The sequence below is a fragment of the Notamacropus eugenii genome, chromosome 2, assembly GCF_028372415.1.
Source record: "Notamacropus eugenii isolate mMacEug1 chromosome 2, mMacEug1.pri_v2, whole genome shotgun sequence".
NCBI classification, from domain to species: Eukaryota; Metazoa; Chordata; class Mammalia; order Diprotodontia; family Macropodidae; genus Notamacropus; species Notamacropus eugenii.
In genome coordinates this window covers 404,252,765-404,273,298 of record NC_092873.1, presented here as the reverse complement: position 1 = coordinate 404,273,298, position 20,534 = coordinate 404,252,765, and the positions used below count along the sequence as shown (strand labels likewise).

Below are 20,534 nucleotides of genomic sequence, written 5' to 3'. Positions count from 1 at the left end.
CAGACACCCATTTTTGAATATGGCTTTGGTGTGGATTTGTTTCGCTTGACTATGCTTATATTTTAGAATTGTCCCCTCCCCTCTTGTTATTTAGTTGAGGAAGAGAAGCAAGGACAGGATGAGCAATAGTGATTGCCGAAAATATGAGGACTGTTGGATGATCTTTTAAAATGACAAAGAGAGCAGAAAGAACTTCAGAAGGAGGCACAGACAAGCAGGACACTTTCCAAAGTAACATGTAGATGCTATACACTTTTTAAAAAGCAAGAAGTTTGAAATGGAGATTCACAGTTTAATAGAAAATCCTTTTTTCTGCTATAAGGAAATGTTCTTTTTTTTTGCTATTTAAGTTCAAAATAAAAAAATAGAAAACATGTCATCTCACAAGGGAAAAAGATTGAAGTGTACTTCATGCAGACTGGGAATGATACATACAAGATGTAGAAAGCTGAAGTAACCCTTAGGGTATGGCAATCAGGCATTAGAAGTGTTCAAGGTGGGACATGACAGGAGATGAACAGAGTTTAATTTGGGGGTTAGGGAGGGTAGAAAGCAAGGGATTCAGGGAAATAAGGAATGGTAGAAGAAATTTGTGAAGTTCATAACCAAAGACTAGTAATCAATGGCTCAGTGTCGCTGGGAAATAGCTGAGAAAAACTGTAACAGATGTAGGTAACATGCTGAGAGAAGTCTCACAAGGACTGATCTGAGATAGATATTATTTACTGCTTTTATCTATGATACGGATTAAAGAATTGAGAATATGTTCATTATGAATGCAGGCACACTAAGCTGGGTGAAGATGTTAACAGCTCAGAAGACAGAAATAGAATGAAAAGTAACTAACAAATTTGATAAATTATTCACCAAAAAACCCAAGATACTGTTCAATACTTTAAGCGAAATATTACAAGTTAAAAATTCAATAAACTTTGGGGCCAGAAATAAGCTATACAAATGTAGATGGGAAAGGATAAGCATAACAAAAATCCCATTCTCTCAGTGCAGTTGATCTCAAGTAGATGGTAGGAAGAAAGAAATCAGTGAAAAGCAAACTGTTTTGAGAACCCTTCAGTGCAGTTTGGGTATTACCTTCTAGAAATCTAGAAGATGCCTTTCCTGATTCCCTCATCTCCAGTTTTTCAAGAGCTCATGCTCTCTTGAAATTACCTTGTATAATAATACACACGTTTGCATTTACTTCTCAGTGTCTGTTGTATCCCCACAGTTAAATGTAAGCACCTGGATGGCTAGGCTTGTTTTGTCTCTGTATGACTGATACCTAGTACAGTGCCTTGAACATAGCTGGTGCTTAAAAAAACACTGCTGCATTTGTTGTCGAATCTGAGGACATGGGTTCAATGCCTAGCTCTTCTTATCATCTATAGGATCCTGGGCAAGTCACTTATCTCTGGGCATCTACTGGATGAACTCTAACTGCTCTTTCCAGATTTAAATCTTAGGACTCTCTTGAACCTCAATATTTCCTGTGATGCTGCCTGATTTTTGTGCAATAACCCAAAAGACAGTAGAAAGGTGCACAGAGGGCATTAGCTGCAGGTAACTTGTGCACAAAAATGACCTAAAACACATTATCTGAGGATATACTTAAAGGTAGGCTAGTTATGCAGCAAGAATGACAGATAGGAAATAGACAGACCTAATGGTGCACTGCCATATTTAGGGTATTAAAAGAAATATGAGGAAAGCCTTCAGCATACTGGGAATTCTATTAAGAATTTATAGGAAAATATGGGCAAGAATCACATAGGATGAGAAGGTGGTAGAAGTAGTGGGATCTACATCCTTGAGTAGAACACCTCATTCTGATGAAATCGTGAATTCACCAAAATACTATGCTTAAAAGCACTGTTCTGAGCATTGGAGATACAAAGATGAAATTCAACACAATCCTAGTTCTAAAAGGGTTTATAAGCAACACTTGGGGTTGAAACATACACAAAAGTATTATGACATCACTTGGGAAAGTATTACATAGATAGCAGAGATCAAACAATCTGCCAATAAGCACGGACAGGCATCAATATTCTAGACACTGTGATAAGCACTGAAGATAGAAGCAGAAGAAGAGACTCAGAGAGGAAGGAATCATTTTTAATGAAAATGAAAGAGGTGACACAGAGATCAAATTACTATTAAGTAATTTTAAGCTTTGAGAGCACTGATAGAAAACAGTCATTTGATAGGAATATAAAATGTTATTTAATTTATTTATTTTTGGAGGCAAGCGGAATTAAGTGATTTGCTCAGGATCACACAACTAGTAAGTGTCTAAGGTCAGATTTGAACTTGGGTCTTCCTGACTCCAGAGCTGGTACTCTACCCACTGTGGCATCTTGCTGCTCTTAAACAACTAATTTAAAAGAGGTAATACTGATAACAATAAAAATTTATATTGTTCCTTTAAAAGTATAGTCATCACTGGAGTATCAACCACAAATGTGGTAGAGAGGTACTTTACACATTTTTCACCCATTTTACAGTTAAGGAAGCTAAAGTACCCTGTTTTTGACCACAAAGCTACTTTACTAAATATATAGGTGGGACTTCAACCAAGGTCTTCCTGATTGCTAGTTCAACATTATCCCCTCAAATAAAAAGCATCCTTTTGAGTGATCCATATCAAAATGGGTTTATCCCACTAACCATTTATTGGTTAAGAACAGAATCCAATGAATTACACAGATGAATAGCAAAATTGAAAAGCGCTGCATATTGAGGAGTATCCTAAGTCTTTAGAAAAGAATGAATTCCTATTGCTATATAGGAAAAGTACAGTCTAAGGAAGCACGGGCAAGCAGATAATCAAATTATAGGCAATGATGATGCTGTCTTCCTCTGAGTATAATAATGACTACAATTCTAACTCTTTCAAAAGTTCCATCTTCTTTTCTCCAAACATAATAAGGGTAATATAATGCATGGGGAATGACTGATAGTACTTACTACCTTAGCATCATTCTCTCATGAATTTTTCCATGCTGGATACATTGATCTTCCAATTCATGATTTCGCTTCTGCAGCTTTCCCAGTTTTTCCATCATGTATTTGTTTTCCTGATCAAGATGGGAAACTTCACACCTAGAGAAGTAAAATCAGAAAAGGTGGTTCTAGCTAGCTTTTGCATTCTATCATGGCTTCTTCTACCACATACTCTCAATGGTAACATATACTCCATATTTAAGAAACAAAAAAAGTCTAAATCAACATTAAAAAAGCTCAGAAGACAAATGATAAATCAGAAATACTAGTGGAAATTATAATGCCTAATGAAGTTCTTTGCTGACTGTGTAGACCTAAGAAAAATGCTGGATGGACAGATGAATGAATGGATGAGATACTTACTCTAAAAACTACCTGTCTTGGCAAAAATGTCAGATGTGATCATGACTACGTCTTCCTTTTATATTTAGCAGGTAAATGCTATGAGATCTAATTTCTAGAGTAATAAGTTTTGAAACTCATTCAAAAAATGACATTAGCAGTTCTCAAGATGATGAACATTTTTTTTCAGTTTTCTCTTATATAGGTTCCTGCCTTGAGACAATACTTTTGGAGAAAAAGAAAATTCATTAAGATTAAACTATTCTTTCAGGTTAGGAGCAGAATTTAAATTTATCCTGGACAACTTACCTGATGAATGACTTCCTCCAGCCAATCTTCATCCTTTGTACAAGCAGCCCTTTGTTTGAGCTGTCCCAGATGGTTGGAACAGTCTCTTCCTATTGTATAACAGTAATAACATTCTTCTGGACAGAACCTGAGACAGTATTTGTTCAGGAAACTTCCAGTGAAGTAATGCCTTCTAATAGCATATATTGGCAACTCTTGTGCTTCTTAGAAAACTGGGGGCAGCACAGATGAGGGGGCAGGCAGCTGATCATGCAGTCAGGAAGACCTGAGTTGGAGAACTATCTCTGACACACCTTGTCTATTTGACCCTGGGCAAGTGGCTTAACCCCATCAGAGATCCAAACGGCTCTCTATGGCTCTAAGTGGTAGAGCTGGTGCTGATCTACAGTACAGGAGGGAAGAATTCCTTAGAAGGGAATTTCTGATGCCAATGAAATCATAAATCCAGAACACATAATGATGATAATGATAAATACATAAGAAAAATAAACACAAAAAAATAACAACACACATATAACTATATGATAATGATAATAATTACAGCTGACTTTATACATTACTTTAAAGTTTATGTTATTTCCCTTAGGGGCCATCATTGCCAGCTGTATTGACTTATGTCCTGCCACTGGACTCCCGATGACTCTGGAAGAGAAAGTGAGGCTGATGACTTTGCACAGCCCTGCATCACTTAAATCCAGTTCACTTGAAAGTCCAGACATCCTCCTCCTGATGTCACTGGTCCCCTTTGAGAATGAAGGACAAACAACAACAATTTCATTTAACCCTCAGAACAACCTTGGGAGGTAGATATTCTACTATTTTATAGATGTACCACTTCACCTCTTTCAATCATACTTCAAAACTCATTAAACCCCCAACCTTACCCATTCTTTAAAATGCCAACAAACTTAATCATTGACCCCCTGGCTACTCCATTCCCTTTCATAAGTTACTTTTATAACCTGATTTTTTATCTATTCTCTCTTAATTACACTATAAGGGTTGGAACAACACCACATTCTAAATAATAGCTAATAGTAGCTGGCATTTATATAGCGCCTTAAGGTTTGCAAAGTGCTTCACCCTTATCTCACTTCATCTTCACAAATTGTGTTGGTTCTATTATTATTGCCATTTTACAGATAAGAAAACTTATGCAGGGAGAGGTTAAGTGACTAGGTCACACAGTCTGAAGTGGAGAGGCAGAAGGGACCTTGGGGAGTCATCTAATCCAATTCCATCATGTGTAAAATGATGGGGAGAAGAGAACAGACTATTGGGCTTTATGGATGTTATCTCACTTGAGATTCACAACACTACTGTTGGGCTATTGATATTATTCTCATTTTACAGTTGAGTAAGTTAGAAATGGAGACAGAGAGAAACCAAGTGATTCCCTTAGGATCACGGCTAGTAAGTGTATGATGCACAATTTGAACTCAGGTCTTCCTGATTCAAGGCCCAGTGCTCTATCCATTGCACCACCTACCTGGCTATGGAAAGAGAATACATGTCCCCCAAGGTTGGTTGGTGAAGAAGACCCTTGACATGGAGAGAAAGAAGGGACCAGGACCTTTTCATGTCCCAATTACAATGAGTAATTTTTACAGTGCAAACAGGTTTGATGGGAAGAAATGTTGCTTACTTAGCTGTCCCACAATATGACTTCTTTCTCTGGGGAGCTCAGGGGCTATGTGAAAATTTTATATGTGTTTTTTATATCTACTTATGGGCTTCTGAGAGTCCTTTGTATATTTTTCATTTTCCATGAGGTTAAATAAAAACAATTACATAGCTGATTTGCACTTGTTATCTTGAGTGCTTATTTAAGAGTTATAACCCTGCTTCCCACTTTGGGAAGACCTGCACACAAACTACATCATCTTTCCACTTCTCTAAGTGTTAATTTTTTGCTATCTACTGCCTCCTTTCCTGCTGCCTATAAACTGGCCCCATTTCTTACATTCTTTAAAAAAAATCCATCACTTGAGTCTGTCACCTCTACAAGTAATGGATCTCCCAAGGTTGTTGTGAGAATAAAATGAGATAATATTTATAAAATGCTTTGCAAGCTTTGTAGGTGCTATATAAATGCTAAGCTATTATTCTATATTTCTCCTTTTCACAGCCAAACTACTAGAAGGACACATTTTCTCTACTCTCTCTCTTTTCACTCATTTTTCAACCTTTCCATATTCTAGTGTCTGACTTTGTCTACTCACCTAACATGGTCAAATTCAATGGCCTTTTCTCAGTTATCACTTTTCTTGACCTTTCTGTAGCATTTGATACTGCTGACCATCTTCTCTCTCTCTGGGCTTTCATGATGCTCTTTTCTCTTGGTTCTCCTCTTTCTTCTCTGGCTATCCCTTCTAATTCAGGGGTTTGTAACCTGGGGTCCAAGGTTCTCTAAGGAATCTATAGATAGATTCCAGGGATGGATCCAGGTAAAACTTGGATGGATAGAGAAAGAACTATGGAGTCTGAATGCATATGAAGCACATTATTTTCTCTTTTCTTTCTTGTGGTTTTTCCTTTTTGTTCTGATTCTTCTTTCACAACATGATTAATATGGAATATGTTTGATATGCCTGTACATATACAGCCTATATCAGATTATTTGCTGTCTTGGGTAGGGGAAGGGGAAGAAGGGGAGAAATTTAGAACTCAAAATCTTATAAAATTGAATGTTGAAAATTGAAAATAAATCAATAAATCTTTCAAAAAGATTTTTAAAAAAAGTAATTAAAGCACTCCATACACATTAGCTTTTAAAAAAATTGGATGGGAAAAAATTCATCTCTATTTCCCTATAACTTGTTTCCTCTGTAATCCTATGTATTTTATGTAATATTTTATGCATTTAAAACATGCTGAGGACGGGTCTACAGGCTTCACCAGACCATCAAAGGAGTTCATAACACACACAAAAAAGGTTAACAAACCCTTTTCTAAGTCTTTCCTCTAACCGTGGGTGTGTTCCAAGACTCTGCTCCAGGCCTTCTTCTATTTTTTTTAATTTTCTCTCTACAGTCTTTCCTCAATAACTTACTTTACATCACCCCACATATCAACAGTTGCCAAACCTTGCCATTTCTATCTCTACACAATCTCTCATATGTGACCCCTTCTCTTGTCACATCCAACTACCATCTTAGTTCAGATATCAATCACCTCTTGCCTAGATTATTAAAATGGCCGATTAACAGGTCTCCCAGCCTCAAGTCTCTCTCTCACCACTCTAATCCCTCTTCCATACTTCTACTGCAAAGTAATTTTCCTTAAACATAGAACTGACCAGGTCATTCTTCTGCTCACTCAACTGCAAAGGCTCCCTATTTCTTCGAGAATTAAAGCCCTTCACAGCCTTGTCCCAATTTAACTTTCCAGCTTCGTTGTTCATTACTTCCTGTTTGACATTTGTGGATCCAGCAAAAATGGCCTTCCCTCTTTTTCTCACAGGTGATATGCCCTTCTCTCAGCAACTTCCATACCTTTGTACTAGCCATCTTCTATACCCAGTCTGCTCCTTCCTCATACCCACCACATATAATTTGATTCTCACTATACTTCAAGCATCATCACCTTGTACAATGAGGACTTTTCTGATTCTCCCCAATACTAGTACTCTCCCAGATAATCTTGTACTTAACTCTTTACATTTATTTACATTTGGTTTATATACCACATATGTATTTGTCTTCCCCATTAAAATATAAGCTCATTGAGATGGATTGTTTCATTCTTTGTACTTGTACTCTCTGCACATAGTACAGTGTCTATGCCAGTCAATACATTCTTCTTGATTAACTGATGATCTCATCAGCTCCTATGACTTTAATTATCATCTTTCTGTGGAGTACACTCAGATTTATGTATCTAGCCCTACTTTTTCTCTCCCCTGAGCTCCAGCCCTGTATCATTTCCATTAGGACCATGCCAAGAACTTCATACTTTTTCATTAATTTATTCACTCATTCACCACAAAATGCTTATTGCATATTTCTATCTGATTCTTTAAATATCTCAGCTCAACACATCCAAAATAGAACTCAATGGCTCAAGTACAGGACTTTAGATATAGTCCTATCAAAGGTCACTCAAGATACAACCTGGAATACTGGAAAAAGTGCTGGGATTACAGTCAAGAAGACTTGGATTAAAATTCTGCCTCTGATACTTACTAGCCATTTGACCCTGGGTCACTTAACACTGAGGAGCTTTATTCAACTCCCTAGGACTAATCTACTAAAACAAAGATGGGTCATGATGTGCCACAGGGAAGAGAACTCCCCAAGCAGACAAAATCATAGATCACTGATGTGTGGGCAGGGATATATGGATAGATCACATCTATTCATGCTAATTTCATTTGACTAGATTTGATTAATACGGATTGGGTACTTTGAAAGTCACTTTCTTTCCCAAACCCACCTGAACAATAGTATTCTCACCAAAACGCAGAGTCTTTCAGGTAACTCACCTATGACCAGAGTTTTGACTATATTTTCTCCCACCAGTGTCCCCTTATTCTTATCTGTAGTTTGTGCCAGGACTTTTCTAGCTCTTATTACAAACCCTGTCCAAATGAAGTAGCAGCAAAAATTGTATCACAGATTAACAGATGATCACAAATCCATTAATCATGATAAGGAGGGGATAAATGAAAAGGAGAAGATATCTGGTCCTTTAAATGTAACATGAAGGTATAATCGTACCTACAACTTATTAGCATTAGTTGTGATATAGAAGAAAAAGCACAGAATTTGACAGAAGACCTGGGTTATAGTATCACTTTTGTGACCACAGGCAAGTCATTCCACTTCCGAGTCTCCATTTTTCTATCTATAAGATGGGAATAATAACACCTACCTGACAGGTCTATTGCGAGGTTCAAATATGATACTGTTTTTAAAATGGTACAGTCAGATCTCTCTCCTTCCTCAGATTTCTCACAACGGTTCTTCTCTTTGAACCCCTCCTACAAACTTTTGTATTAAAGTTTATTTATGTGTCAATCTTATTTCCCTACCCTACTAGAAGCTTTCCTAATGGTAAGGCATATGCCTAGTTTTATTTTTGCATGTCCAGTACCCAACATAGTCAGTATCGTGTCCATAAGAGATATTTAATGGGTTCATTTAATTGAAGTGATTGTAGTTACCAGCCAATTTTTCCAAGTTAAACAGATATTTTAGGGAAAAAAGAGTGTATATATTTAAAGACTTTATACTAGTCTATTAATGTGAGAAAATCTAGTTCATTTTGAAGTTTTTAATACACAAATTTGGTTTTTTCTGATTTTTGTAAAGCAGCTAAATTTATCATATAATTGCAATAACATGTGTTGTAAGATAATATTTTATTGCTATAATTAAAATTACGATGATTGCTTTTTAAGGGGTGTTATATCACCTTAATTTTTATCCTTTTAGATCCCGGTTTATTTTTTGGTAACTGTTTTCATGGGCCAATGTTATTCTCCTGCTGTAGAGTGTAATTTCTGTTTTATCCCAAGATAACATCCACCAAACATGCAGGAAAAATAGTTCGACCGAGTGTGTGTTCTTTACTTCAATTAAACTCACACAGTTGGATACCTACTGTTGCCAAAACAGTAATATAATTTATACATTATAGTCCACACAGTAAAACTACACTAAAAGTCATTTAACAATATTTATAACATCATAAAATACAGTGTTAAAATATATGAACTGCAATATGTACCAAAATTATAAAATTTGTTTCTCATCATCAGTGATTAAAACCAGGATCATTGCTGTAGCTTCAATACTCACAACCCTGGTGACAGATTAGAATTCAAATCTTAATGATCAATTTACAATTAACAAGATAGAAGTGAAACAAATTAAACCAACCATTATATATAATGAGACCCAATGGACTCCCATTGTTTCCCTTAATTACAAAACGCAAATCACAAATACACAATGGGCAGTATTAGACATCAATCCACAAACCCAGCAACTCAGAAAGTGACAATCAGAAAAAAAAAAAGCAAAGCCACACAGACACCAGCTATCTGTCATTCTTTTACACTTAGAAAAACTAAAGGTGGGTTTGGCGGGGTGGCGGGGGGCGTTGATCAGAAGAGCAAGGCTTTTGCTCTCTCATCCTCTGGCTGGGAGAGATGCTCTCCTAGTTGGTGTGCCTTTCAATGCTAAGTTTTACTACTGATTCCTATTTGTGAATGATGACGAGAGGAAGTAAAATGCTTCTCACAAAGGAAAGTCATAGTGCCAGACTGACAGCAAAGTGTTTTCTCCCTTGCAAACAAAAATAGTTTTAGCATGGGCTAGATGTGTCTGTTGTTATAGGTTCATATAATAACAGTAATGTTGACAATAATGATGAGTATGAAAACAATAAAATAATGAGAGCTGGCATTTTAATATCTTATTAAAGGCTTCCCATACATTCACTTATTTCATCCTGACAAAAGCCTTGTGAGGTAGGTGTTATTAATGATAATAACAAGAACAGTTAACTTTGACATTGTGCTGATTATGTGCCAGGCACCGTGCTAAGTGCTTGAGAGTTATCACATAACAACCCTGAGAGGCAGGAGCTATCATCCCCATCTTACAGATGAGCAAACTAAAGTAAACAGGGGTGAAGTGACTGGCTCAGGGTCACACAACTAGTAAGTGTCAGAGGCTGGATTTGAACTTAGGTCTTCCCAACGCCAGGCTTGGTGCTCTATCAACTGGACCAGTTCTTACTATCCCCAGTTTACAAATGAGGAAGCAGAAACTGAGAGAGCATTAGTGATTTGACTCCTAACGTAAGCTTCCATCTCAGGTCTTCCTTACTCCAGTCTCAGGGCTCTCTCTCTACTATTCCAACTGACTGCCTAAATACAGGCAGCAGGACATATAATCTTTAAATAATTTGACTGTTAGAATGGAATATCACATACACATATACCATAACGTCACACAAACACATACACACACACACACACACACACACACACACACACACACACACACACACACCCCTGCACCTTCAGACAGCACCTAGTACATGCACTGTGCTTTATACAGATAGTTATAAAAAAAGAAAAGACAAAGTCAGTTTTCAAGAAACTTATAGTCTCTGCAGAGAAAAAGGAGATATATAGAATGTCCCAAAAGTCATGGTACAGGTTTAAACTACTAAAGCTTAACATATACAGACATATGAAACCAACTCAAAATACTCCTATAGCACAGCCTATCACAAGGGTGGCAAAATGGATAGGAATATAAAGAAATAAAAGTCCAATCTGACAGTTTTCCTGCTGCTTCTAAATGATATGAGCTCAGCTGATTAGATCTATTAGTAAAATAGATCATTTAAATTAGTATGAATCAACTTATATAGTAATGAACTGTGAATAATACAGAAGCATATCACTGAAATGTATGAAGGAAAGGAGCTCTTAAAAACAATTGTATACTTCTAATTTTGGTGACAAATATGTAACAAATAGCACCTTTCATGAGAATTTATCAAATTCCCCCTTCAGGAAAATCCAGAAGGAAATCTCCTATTGGACTAGAGTAAAAATTTGGGGGCACTAGACTGTTAAAATTTTAAAAGAGCTCATTCATTCATTGAACAAACTCTTATTGGTCATCTACGTTCAATTCCCCTTAAACCATATTTACACAAAAGAAAATAGCATGAAATGTGTCTCACTTCAAATCCTAATGAATATGGGGTACTTTTGAAGTTGGGCATAGGATATATGCAGACTTGAGTGAGTTCCTTCCTGTATAATAAAAAAGAAAACGGATACAATCTAATTTAAAGAGAAATAATCTTGGGTCTTTTGATATAAAGCAGATATTTCAGTCTTCACACATTTCTCCTAAGGAGGCTAGAAGCAGAATTGAGCCCATTTTCTGTAAAGCATAAAATATATAAATGCCATGTAAATGGACGTAACACCCACAGGTCTACTCACGTGGACAGGCTAAAAACAAAATAAAACAAAATGGCATTCTCTTTATTTCTCTCTTTTGTTGCCATTTAATTCATATAGGATTTGGTGTTTGAAATTCTTGCTTTCCTTACTACAGAAGATGATAGAAGATTGGCTGAAAATGACAGTGGCTCACATTTTGATAGCATTTTAAGATTTTACATAACGCTTCTTATACATTAACCTGCATTTGATTCTTACACAGTCTTCTGTAAATCAAGTAGTGTGAGTAATAGTTCCCTTATTACAGGTCATACCAGAGGACCTTCCAGTTCTTACATTCTATGACATTATAGAATGGAACACTGTGATTCACAGAAGCTAACTGAGTGAAGGAGGCTCACAAAACTAAATGTTACACCTGGAACTTGGAACTCAGGGATGCAAATATCATAATACAACATGGTGCAATAGAAAGATTGCAGTGTTTAGATCCTGAGGAGCTGGGTGTAAATTCCACCTCCACCACTCACTAGCTTTTAGATCTGTGAGCATCAGTTTTCTCATCTATAAAATAAGGGAGTTGGACTAGATGACCCCTTCCAAGTCTAAAGTCACAATCCTATGATCCAATGACTCCAAGGTCATGGTGAATTTCCATTGAGGGGAAAAGACTGACTCAAGTAAATAGGAACACGGAAAATGTACATTTTGAGATATTGTAAAACGTAAGGCAGCTTAGGTGGCAGAGTAGAAGGTTGAGCTTGGAGTTAATTCAGATCTCTCCTCAGATACTTACTAACTGTGTGACCCTAGGCAAGTCACTTAACTACTATCTCAGTTTCCTCATCTGTAAGATGATAGCACCTACCTCCCAGGATTTTTGTGAGGATCAAATGAGATAATATGTGTACAGCACTTTGCAAACCTTAAAATGCTATATAAAGGCTAGTTATTATTATTTTAGGTGCCCCTCAAAGTTTTTTTTTAAATAAAATGTCCTCAAAACTAAAGTCAAGCTCTATTGTAACTATGTTGTTTAGAGATGAGGGGAAAAAACCACTTCACATCATAGCGATATGGCATGATGACAGCTAAATCAATCATTCAACAAGCATTCACTAATCACGGGGAAAGGGATTATGAAGAAGTCTATATTTTATCCCAAAGATAACAGAGAACTGCTGGAATCTACTATATAGGGGAGTGCCATGATAAGACTTATACTTAAGAAGAATTGCTTTGACAGCTTTGTGAAGGATGGATTGGAGTGGGGTGAGATGTGAAGTAGCGGGGAGAGGGTAGTCATCACTGGCGAAAGCTATAGAGAAGTCAAGAAAGGTGAGCACTAAGAAAAGACCATCAGATTTGGGATGTGTGGGTATATATGCGTGTGTGTGTGTGTGTTACTAATCATATTCTGCATTATATACAGTATGCCTTAGGAGTTAAATGAAATTTTGCCTAAGTTAATTTAAAAAATCACTTTCAAAGTCATGGTAAAATATGTTTAAAACAAGATTTTGTTGTATTTTCGTAGTTGTCAGGGTGAGAAATTCAAACCTGTATAGCTAGATGAACCTGAAAGCTTGTCTCTACAAAATCAAGATCATCAAAACTATGAAGAAAAGTAGGAATGAGGAATTAAGATGAGAAACGTAGAGGTCAGGATCTGGAGTGAAGCAGAGACAACACAGAGGACATACCATCAAAAACACAGCCAGGTTACTGGGGCAGCAGTGTGGTACCATGGATAGCGCTCTGGGAGTGGAGTCAGGAAAACCCAAGTTCAAATCTAGCCTCAGTGACCTGGGACAAGTCACTTAACCCCTGTGTACCTCAGTCTCCTTATCAGTAGAATGGGAATAATAATGACACTTACCTCCCAGGGTTGTTGTGAGGATCATATGAGATAATAATAATAATACACAGCACAGTGCCTGGCACACAAAATGATACATAAATGTTAGCTATTTTTATTGCTACTACTACAAAGTCAAGATCAAGATCATGGGAAATCTGAGACTGGGGAAATGGGAAGGCACAAAGTTTTAAATGAACAAACTGGAACAAGAAAGAGTGGGAGACACATATTAATAATTAAGAGAACATCTGGTGGCCTGGAAATAGTTTCACCTGGTTATACTTGGGATCTCCATGAAACCTCCCTTCCCATAAGGTCCTGATAACATATGTCATTCTTCCCTGAAATTCTATCACTATCACTTTGGTCAGAATTTGGTTTCCTATTGTGTTATTTCACTGACTTCTTTTGAAAGAAGTAGCAAATGAAGTGCAGTATCACAATTTTAAATAGGTATGTCAGTCTCATCCAGCCTCATTAAAGTAGGAGCAGTAGTAAAGGCAAATCAAGATAATCACAATTACACAGTGAGCTCAACATCCAAAGCATGACACAAATTTGAAATAATAACAAAACTTTTAATTACACATAACATTTTTTGGTAGATGCTTATATCATGTAACGATGAAAGTAAATCAAATGTCACAAGCCAACTAACCAAAAAAAAAAAAAAAAAGCAACTAGAAATGCTTATAATAGTGTTTCTTGGGGAAGTAAATTACTTCCTACTGGCTCTGCCACATCATAATAATTAGAGGCCAAGGCATTTAGCTACTTCATGCTTTCCCCCACACACACCAAAAGACATTTATTAGTTTATAAGATGGTGCAAGTATCTTCACATTTTGAAACAGTGGAACATAGAAGAGCTTGGCATGCTAAGGTCCATGGGGGTCATGAAGAGCTGTATACAATTTAATGACTGAAGAAGAATGAGGAGGAGGAGGAGGAGCAGGAAGGGGAGAAGGAGGAGAAGAAGAAGAAAAAGTAGTAGATGAAGAAGTAGAAGGAGAAGAAGGAGGAGGAGGAGAAGGAGGAGGAGGAGGAGGAGAAAAAGAAAGTATCTTCATTGCTTGTTCTCCATCACCCCTATTTAATATGTTCCCTAAATGGTCTATGCCTGGTTGATAGTAAGCCAGTACCTGAACTCCTTGTGCCCTGCCTGAGTTTCCTTTGAAATTAGTTTGAGAGTCATACTTAGTCAAAACCAATCATTTTCTTTTCTGATTAGATGTAAGGGACTTTGATCATGTGCAGACCCTGAAAGGGGAAAGGGAAAGGCCTTTGATACTCATGGATCTTGCAGCTACCCAGGAGAGATGCTATTTGCAAGGTTGGTGTATTGATGTTGGAGATTGAAGAAAAAGTGCCCAGTGCGCAGCAACGTTCTGTTTATCTAAGAATTTTCTTTTCCAACACAGATACATAAAACATTGGTTTGTTTGTTATGGTATTTTGATTAAGCTGGGAGAAAAAAAGTTCTGAGAAAAATGGAAGAGATACAGATTCCCCAGAGCCCCCTGTACTAATTTATCAGATCATTATTGATATAACATTCATTTTGACTTTTCCTTTTATAATGCTCAGTGAATTTTTGTACCGTCCATGAAATTTTTTCTGTATTTGAATTACATTTAATGAGAATTAGAAAATATTGTGGCTAGGAGGAATTTGGGAAACCCTTTGTTTCGTAAATGAGAGGGAAGCTCTTGGGACTGGTAGCCCAGTTTCTTCTCAGGTACCTTCAGAGTTGCATTAATTCTTTCGGTTTAATTAACCAATGCACTAGGACTTAGATAGTAGGCACTTAATAAATACTTGTTGAATGATTGATTATAGTACCTAATCTAACCAAGAAAAAATAAATGTTCTCTGGGAACATATGGCTCGCTATAAAACCATGAAAAACAATCCCCATAAAGGTCCAAATTAATAAAAAGCTACAAAAGAGCATTGGCACTTCTGGTTGCTTCTTCCATAATAAAGCTCATTTGAGAAATGATTTTGTTTCTGAAATATCCCCTTTCTATTGAGAGAAACACCCACAATTTACTGAAATATCATGACTAAAAGTTACTTCTCATTTGTTTACTGGAAATAGTGCTAATAATTTCAGTATAAAATTGTTCTGTTTAAAAGATGTTTACTATGTTTCTTTAAGAATATTTTGCAAAAGGAGAGGCAGTAAATAGAATCAGGAAGACTTGGATTCGAATCCATCATTTAACTCTGAACTATCTGTGTGATCCTTTGCAAGTCATTTACTTGACATCTCAGTGTTTCAGACATCACCCCCCTAGGGTTTATCTACAGGGTTATTGTGAAGACCAAATGAATTAAGGTACATAAACAAACCTTAAAGCACTATGTACATGCCAGGTATAATGATCATTATTTTAATCTACTAAGGCTTATAAAGGTTTGCATCTATTTCAGTTGAAAGAGTTTCCACACCAAGAGTCCCACACACTGATGAAGATGCCTTCGTACACTGACATATTTTACTAAATATTTTACTAAATATTTTTTCTCCTGCAACTTTGTTTTCTCTAATGACCCATTTTTCGTATCTGTTTTAGGATGGCACACTTTAACAATACACATACACACACAAATGTGCACATTTGCAAAGACAGCAATCCAGGTATACCAATTAAGAAAACATTCAAAAAGAGAATACCATTTATCATAAAGAATATTAGCATCCACAAGAGACAGTATCACTTAATTATATAAAAGATGGACAAAATGCTTGTTCTACTTTTCAGAAGATAACAGAAATCTCACAAATAAAGTATCATGTAGCCTATTTTGGCCTACCTGTTTTTTTCTGTAATTTCTTCCAATTTCTGGGCTAACATACAGCACTGTTCTTTCAACTTTGCCATAAACGTATTCTGGGAGGTCAGCAACAAAAATTGTTCACTTTCTAGAAATAATAAGACCCCCCAAACAATTAAGACGATTATGGTTGAAGCTTTGCAATGTTGCCACATATAAAAAGATAGACTGAAAACATTGTTTTTCATAGGTCATGTTCAGTGACCCTCAGGTCAAAGGGCATTTTCTACTTTCCTATAAATTTCCTGAGGCATTCAGCTTTGCAAACATCACACAATTAACAAGGCCTCAGTCATAAATGTGCTGACCAAATTTTTCAAAAATACATATCAAAATACCGCTACAGAGCTATAGATGAATATGCTAATACTAGATAGTTACAATGATTATTTGACTATAAATTCAAGGTGTTTACTAATTATTTGTTCACAAAGACAAAATGAGGTAAATGAAATTTGTTGGATAATTCTTTGGTGTCCTGCAGTTTATGCTCATGCACTCTATGCTCACAAGTTTTCCTTTTTGCATAGTCTTTTTATCCCTCAACTTTGAAGAGGAAAGCATTCGCTCCCCTCTTTCCTTGACCCTCTCATAGGACTTTTTCCCTTGGAATGCTGCTTTGGTAGGTGCTACTTCAAAAACTTAGTCATAGCAGCTGAAGAAATGGAAATGACCTGTAAAAAGAAATGTGTTCAAAAAGGTGTTAAAGATGGTAAATTACCCTGATCAAGCGCCTTCAGAGGCTGTGTCTAGGGCTCTGCAATCACCAGGCCTCTGATAGCAGTGGCAGCCTGGAAGAATTTATCCCATAATTTTCTATTTCATGTTCGTGGCAAAATACCTATTAGGTCAAGTCTGGTCAGAATTTATTGTTGTTGGCCAGAGGCCAGTATGAGAAAATATCTTTTTTTTTTTTTAAATTTGAAGAGGTAATTATGTAGGTCAATATGGTAAAGATGGAAACTTTATATGGAACTAAGTCATTTAATTAAGCTCCTTTAGGTAATTATTTGCCCAAGAAATGAAAGACAGGTAATAGTAACCTGTATGTATATCAATTATGATAATTATCAAAGATTCTATATGAAGCATATAGTAAAACATATAGAAGCTTTAAGCAGAAGATAAGTAGTGAATGTAGTAGTATGTGGAATACCCAACAAAGTATCTCAGTATACTAAAACTGAACAATAAAATTTCTGGAAAAGAAATGACTAATTAAGCTTTTTCTCTGTTACCGGTACAATCAGCTTATAAAATTTATGGCATGGAATTCTAATAACAAATGCTGTCTTATTTTGACTAACGCTGTCCGTGAACATCTCCAACTCAATATTGTAAGAGACTAAAGAAGGCTCTGACTGAACAAATCAAACTGCATAGTTTCAAAGCGCATTTTACTTTCAAATTAAAGGTAAAGAGTTACTGGCCAACTGAGTCTGCGGAATGGAGCCAATGTGATGAAAGACGTCAGTTTTCAGCCAAGCTGCCAGCTGTGGCCAATGCCTTGTATTAGTGAATTTTAACAGCAGTTGCAATAACTTGAAGAATGCAAAGGATTAAACATCCTTTCTAGATTGGGGTGGGGGGAATCATACAAATGCTAAAAATGTTCGAGGCTGCAAAGATTAAATAAAGGAACATATCAATTTGGAGCCACTGAATTACATCCAGCTGCGACAGTGAATTAAGAACCGATTAATGGCTAAAGCTTTTCTCCAGTTTGGATGCTGAGGCAAACTCATTAGGCTTTTAGAGTAGCTATAATGTGTGTACTGTGGGAACTGTTCAATGCTATTCAGGAGACTTTAACTGTAAGCTCAGAGCATTTCCCGCAGAGCTTCTGATGCTATTTTCTTTATATAACATGTGTGCCTGAAAATCCAGCCAAAAACAAGCCCTTTGTTTTTCTACTTTGTTGTGGTCTCTCTCAGCTTTACGTTTCTTGAACACAGGTAAATAAACTCATAATCCAGATGGTGCAACAGATGTGAGAGCAGCACTCTGAAATCAACAGACAGTGGGCAATACTTTCCATTTTCTCTTTTAAACGCTAACTAATATGTAATTCGGAATCTCCGGTGTCGTTAGCATCTGCTCCCTTCGGCCAGCCAAAGGTTACAGGTGTTCCTGATGTCATTTCACAGTGAGGCGTGGGCCTCGCTTGTGAGCCGGTGCCCAGGCTCTAATCCTTCCCGACCACCTACCAGCTTGATCATGCTGGGCTTCCATTTGCTGCATCTTCTGTGTCAGCTCCTGCTCTCTTTGCTGGGCCTGAAGGGTTTGGGCCTTTGCGTTACTGCTAAAGCTCTGCTGAATGCTTTCTTTTTCCAGCCTATAAAACAGAGGAAACACACAGAAACTGAGCACGCACATGCACAAAGCCCCCACAGTCTTACAGATAGCTGATACATAATGAGTAGTTTAGCATAAAAGCATTCTCTCTTCATCTATAACTAGCCTTTAGGAGAAAAAATACTGACCTCTTGCAATGTCAAATGCATGCCACAAACTAACTCCAAATGGACAAAAAGTAAAGAGTATTAGAAATAAGGTTTTACAATGTCATTACAGTGCTTAATAATAGTTGCATAACAGCTCCCTAATTCAAAGCACAGTTTTATTTATTAATTAATACATGTTAACTTTAATTTGTTCTGTCAAACACAACGTTGGGCAAAACAATGTTACAGAGGGGCATCAAATTCCACATTGAAAATAATAGAAATGGACAATCGGTCTAAGAATGACTATAGGATGGTCTCGTGATTTTTATGGTAGTACAGACTTGGTCATAATATTGGTTGGGCTAGTCTTCTGTAGGTTATGAATGTGTGTTTTGCATCTTTAGTTAATCTTCTGCCATCCCCAAATGTTTCCTACTCTGATGCTGGTGTCGAAGGAGCCAGTGATTCAAAATAGCATGAACTTATGGTGAAGCTAGAGAGTCTGGCTGCCTTTTCACATCACAAAGTTTTAATGAAAACTGAAATAATGGGAGGGAATCCATCCAGGAGCAAGTCAATGATCCTGCAGTGCCAAGTCGGTCTGTTTTCACTTACACATATTGACCCGTTGTGCTACATAAAGATAAGGAAAAGATGGAATTGGAACTCTGGGGTGGGGGTGGGGGTTGGAAGGAGAATTGCTTCTGTAAGGGTTGTACATTGAAATCTCTTTTTGATGGTTTCAAAGGAGTGAGCGTGGAGAAAAGTCACAGGCGGCTCTCCTTACTCCTCAGACAATGTCACGGGTTTCTAAGGAGTATGGATCCACAAACACATTTAGGAAATCAACTCTGAGAATCTCATCGAACAATGTGTTTTATGCCTCTCTAAATTCACCATGTAATATTATGCATATAGTTATCTATGTTTTTGTCTGACCCTCAACTAGTCTATAAATTCCATGATGGTGAAGGATAATATTTTATGTTAATAATAAGTCACATTTAACAAACACTTGGAAGTATATGAAATAATTTCCCTTAAAACAACTCCATAAAATAGGTTGTATAAACATGAATTATATCATGTATGAACAACACTTTGAAACTGCAACATTATATAAATAATATTAATATGATATTGATAAATAATAAATGATACGGGGATATGAAATGATATGTCAGCTGTCACTGTGGAAGCAGTCTTGGCTCTGGAGTCTTAAGCCCTGTGTGACACTGGGCACATACATCACTTAACCTTGGCCAGGCAGATTGTAACATTTGTAGAATGAGGTCGTGGTCTTTCTATCCCCAGCACTGGACATGTAGGGGACACCTACACTGCTCAGCAGTAAGAGCACATTTACCTCTAGTGTCTCTTGCAGTTTTTAGATCCATGATTCTGTTATCCTCATTGTACATATGGAGAAACTGAGGCTCTGACAGGTCAAGTGATCCATTCTGGTGCTGACCTGGTCTTACCGGACTCACTCTACCACACCCCAACACCCAGTAGAGTCCTCTGAAATCAATTATGTTTCATGTTTATGAAGTTGGTTAATGGAGTGAATTAATGAACTCAAAGACTGTTCTACTGCTGATGGTAGAGCCTCAGATGAAGCCACCAACTGATACCAATACAGTTTAAATGCCATCACCATGGGATATCAGCATATCACACACATGGGACTGGTTCTATAGAAGGTGAGAAACAGGAGAAAATGTTATGAGGATTTTTTTCTTTAAACAGCATTTTCTGACACACAGATACTTCTACATATTGAACGATTTGTAGG

General features: G+C 36.9%; 1 protein-coding gene across 9 annotated transcripts in view; it reads right to left on the bottom strand.

Annotated features, from left to right (window-relative positions):
• SDCCAG8 (SHH signaling and ciliogenesis regulator SDCCAG8) overlaps positions 1-20,534 on the bottom strand; it is a 289,079-nt gene that overhangs the window by 89,653 nt on the left and 178,892 nt on the right. For 8 of the 9 annotated variants that reach the window (XM_072647603.1, XM_072647606.1, XM_072647604.1 and 5 more), the window contains 3 exons: positions 18,500-18,627; positions 16,272-16,380; positions 2,971-3,102 (listed from right to left, as the gene is read on the bottom strand). In XM_072647603.1, the coding sequence (XP_072503704.1) occupies positions 2,971-3,102; positions 16,272-16,380; positions 18,500-18,627 (369 nt within the window). Of the gene's footprint in view, positions 1-2,970; positions 3,103-4,214; positions 4,398-16,271; positions 16,381-18,499; positions 18,628-20,534 lie in introns of those variants that run through there. The other variant, XR_011975441.1, reaches the window with a different exon arrangement.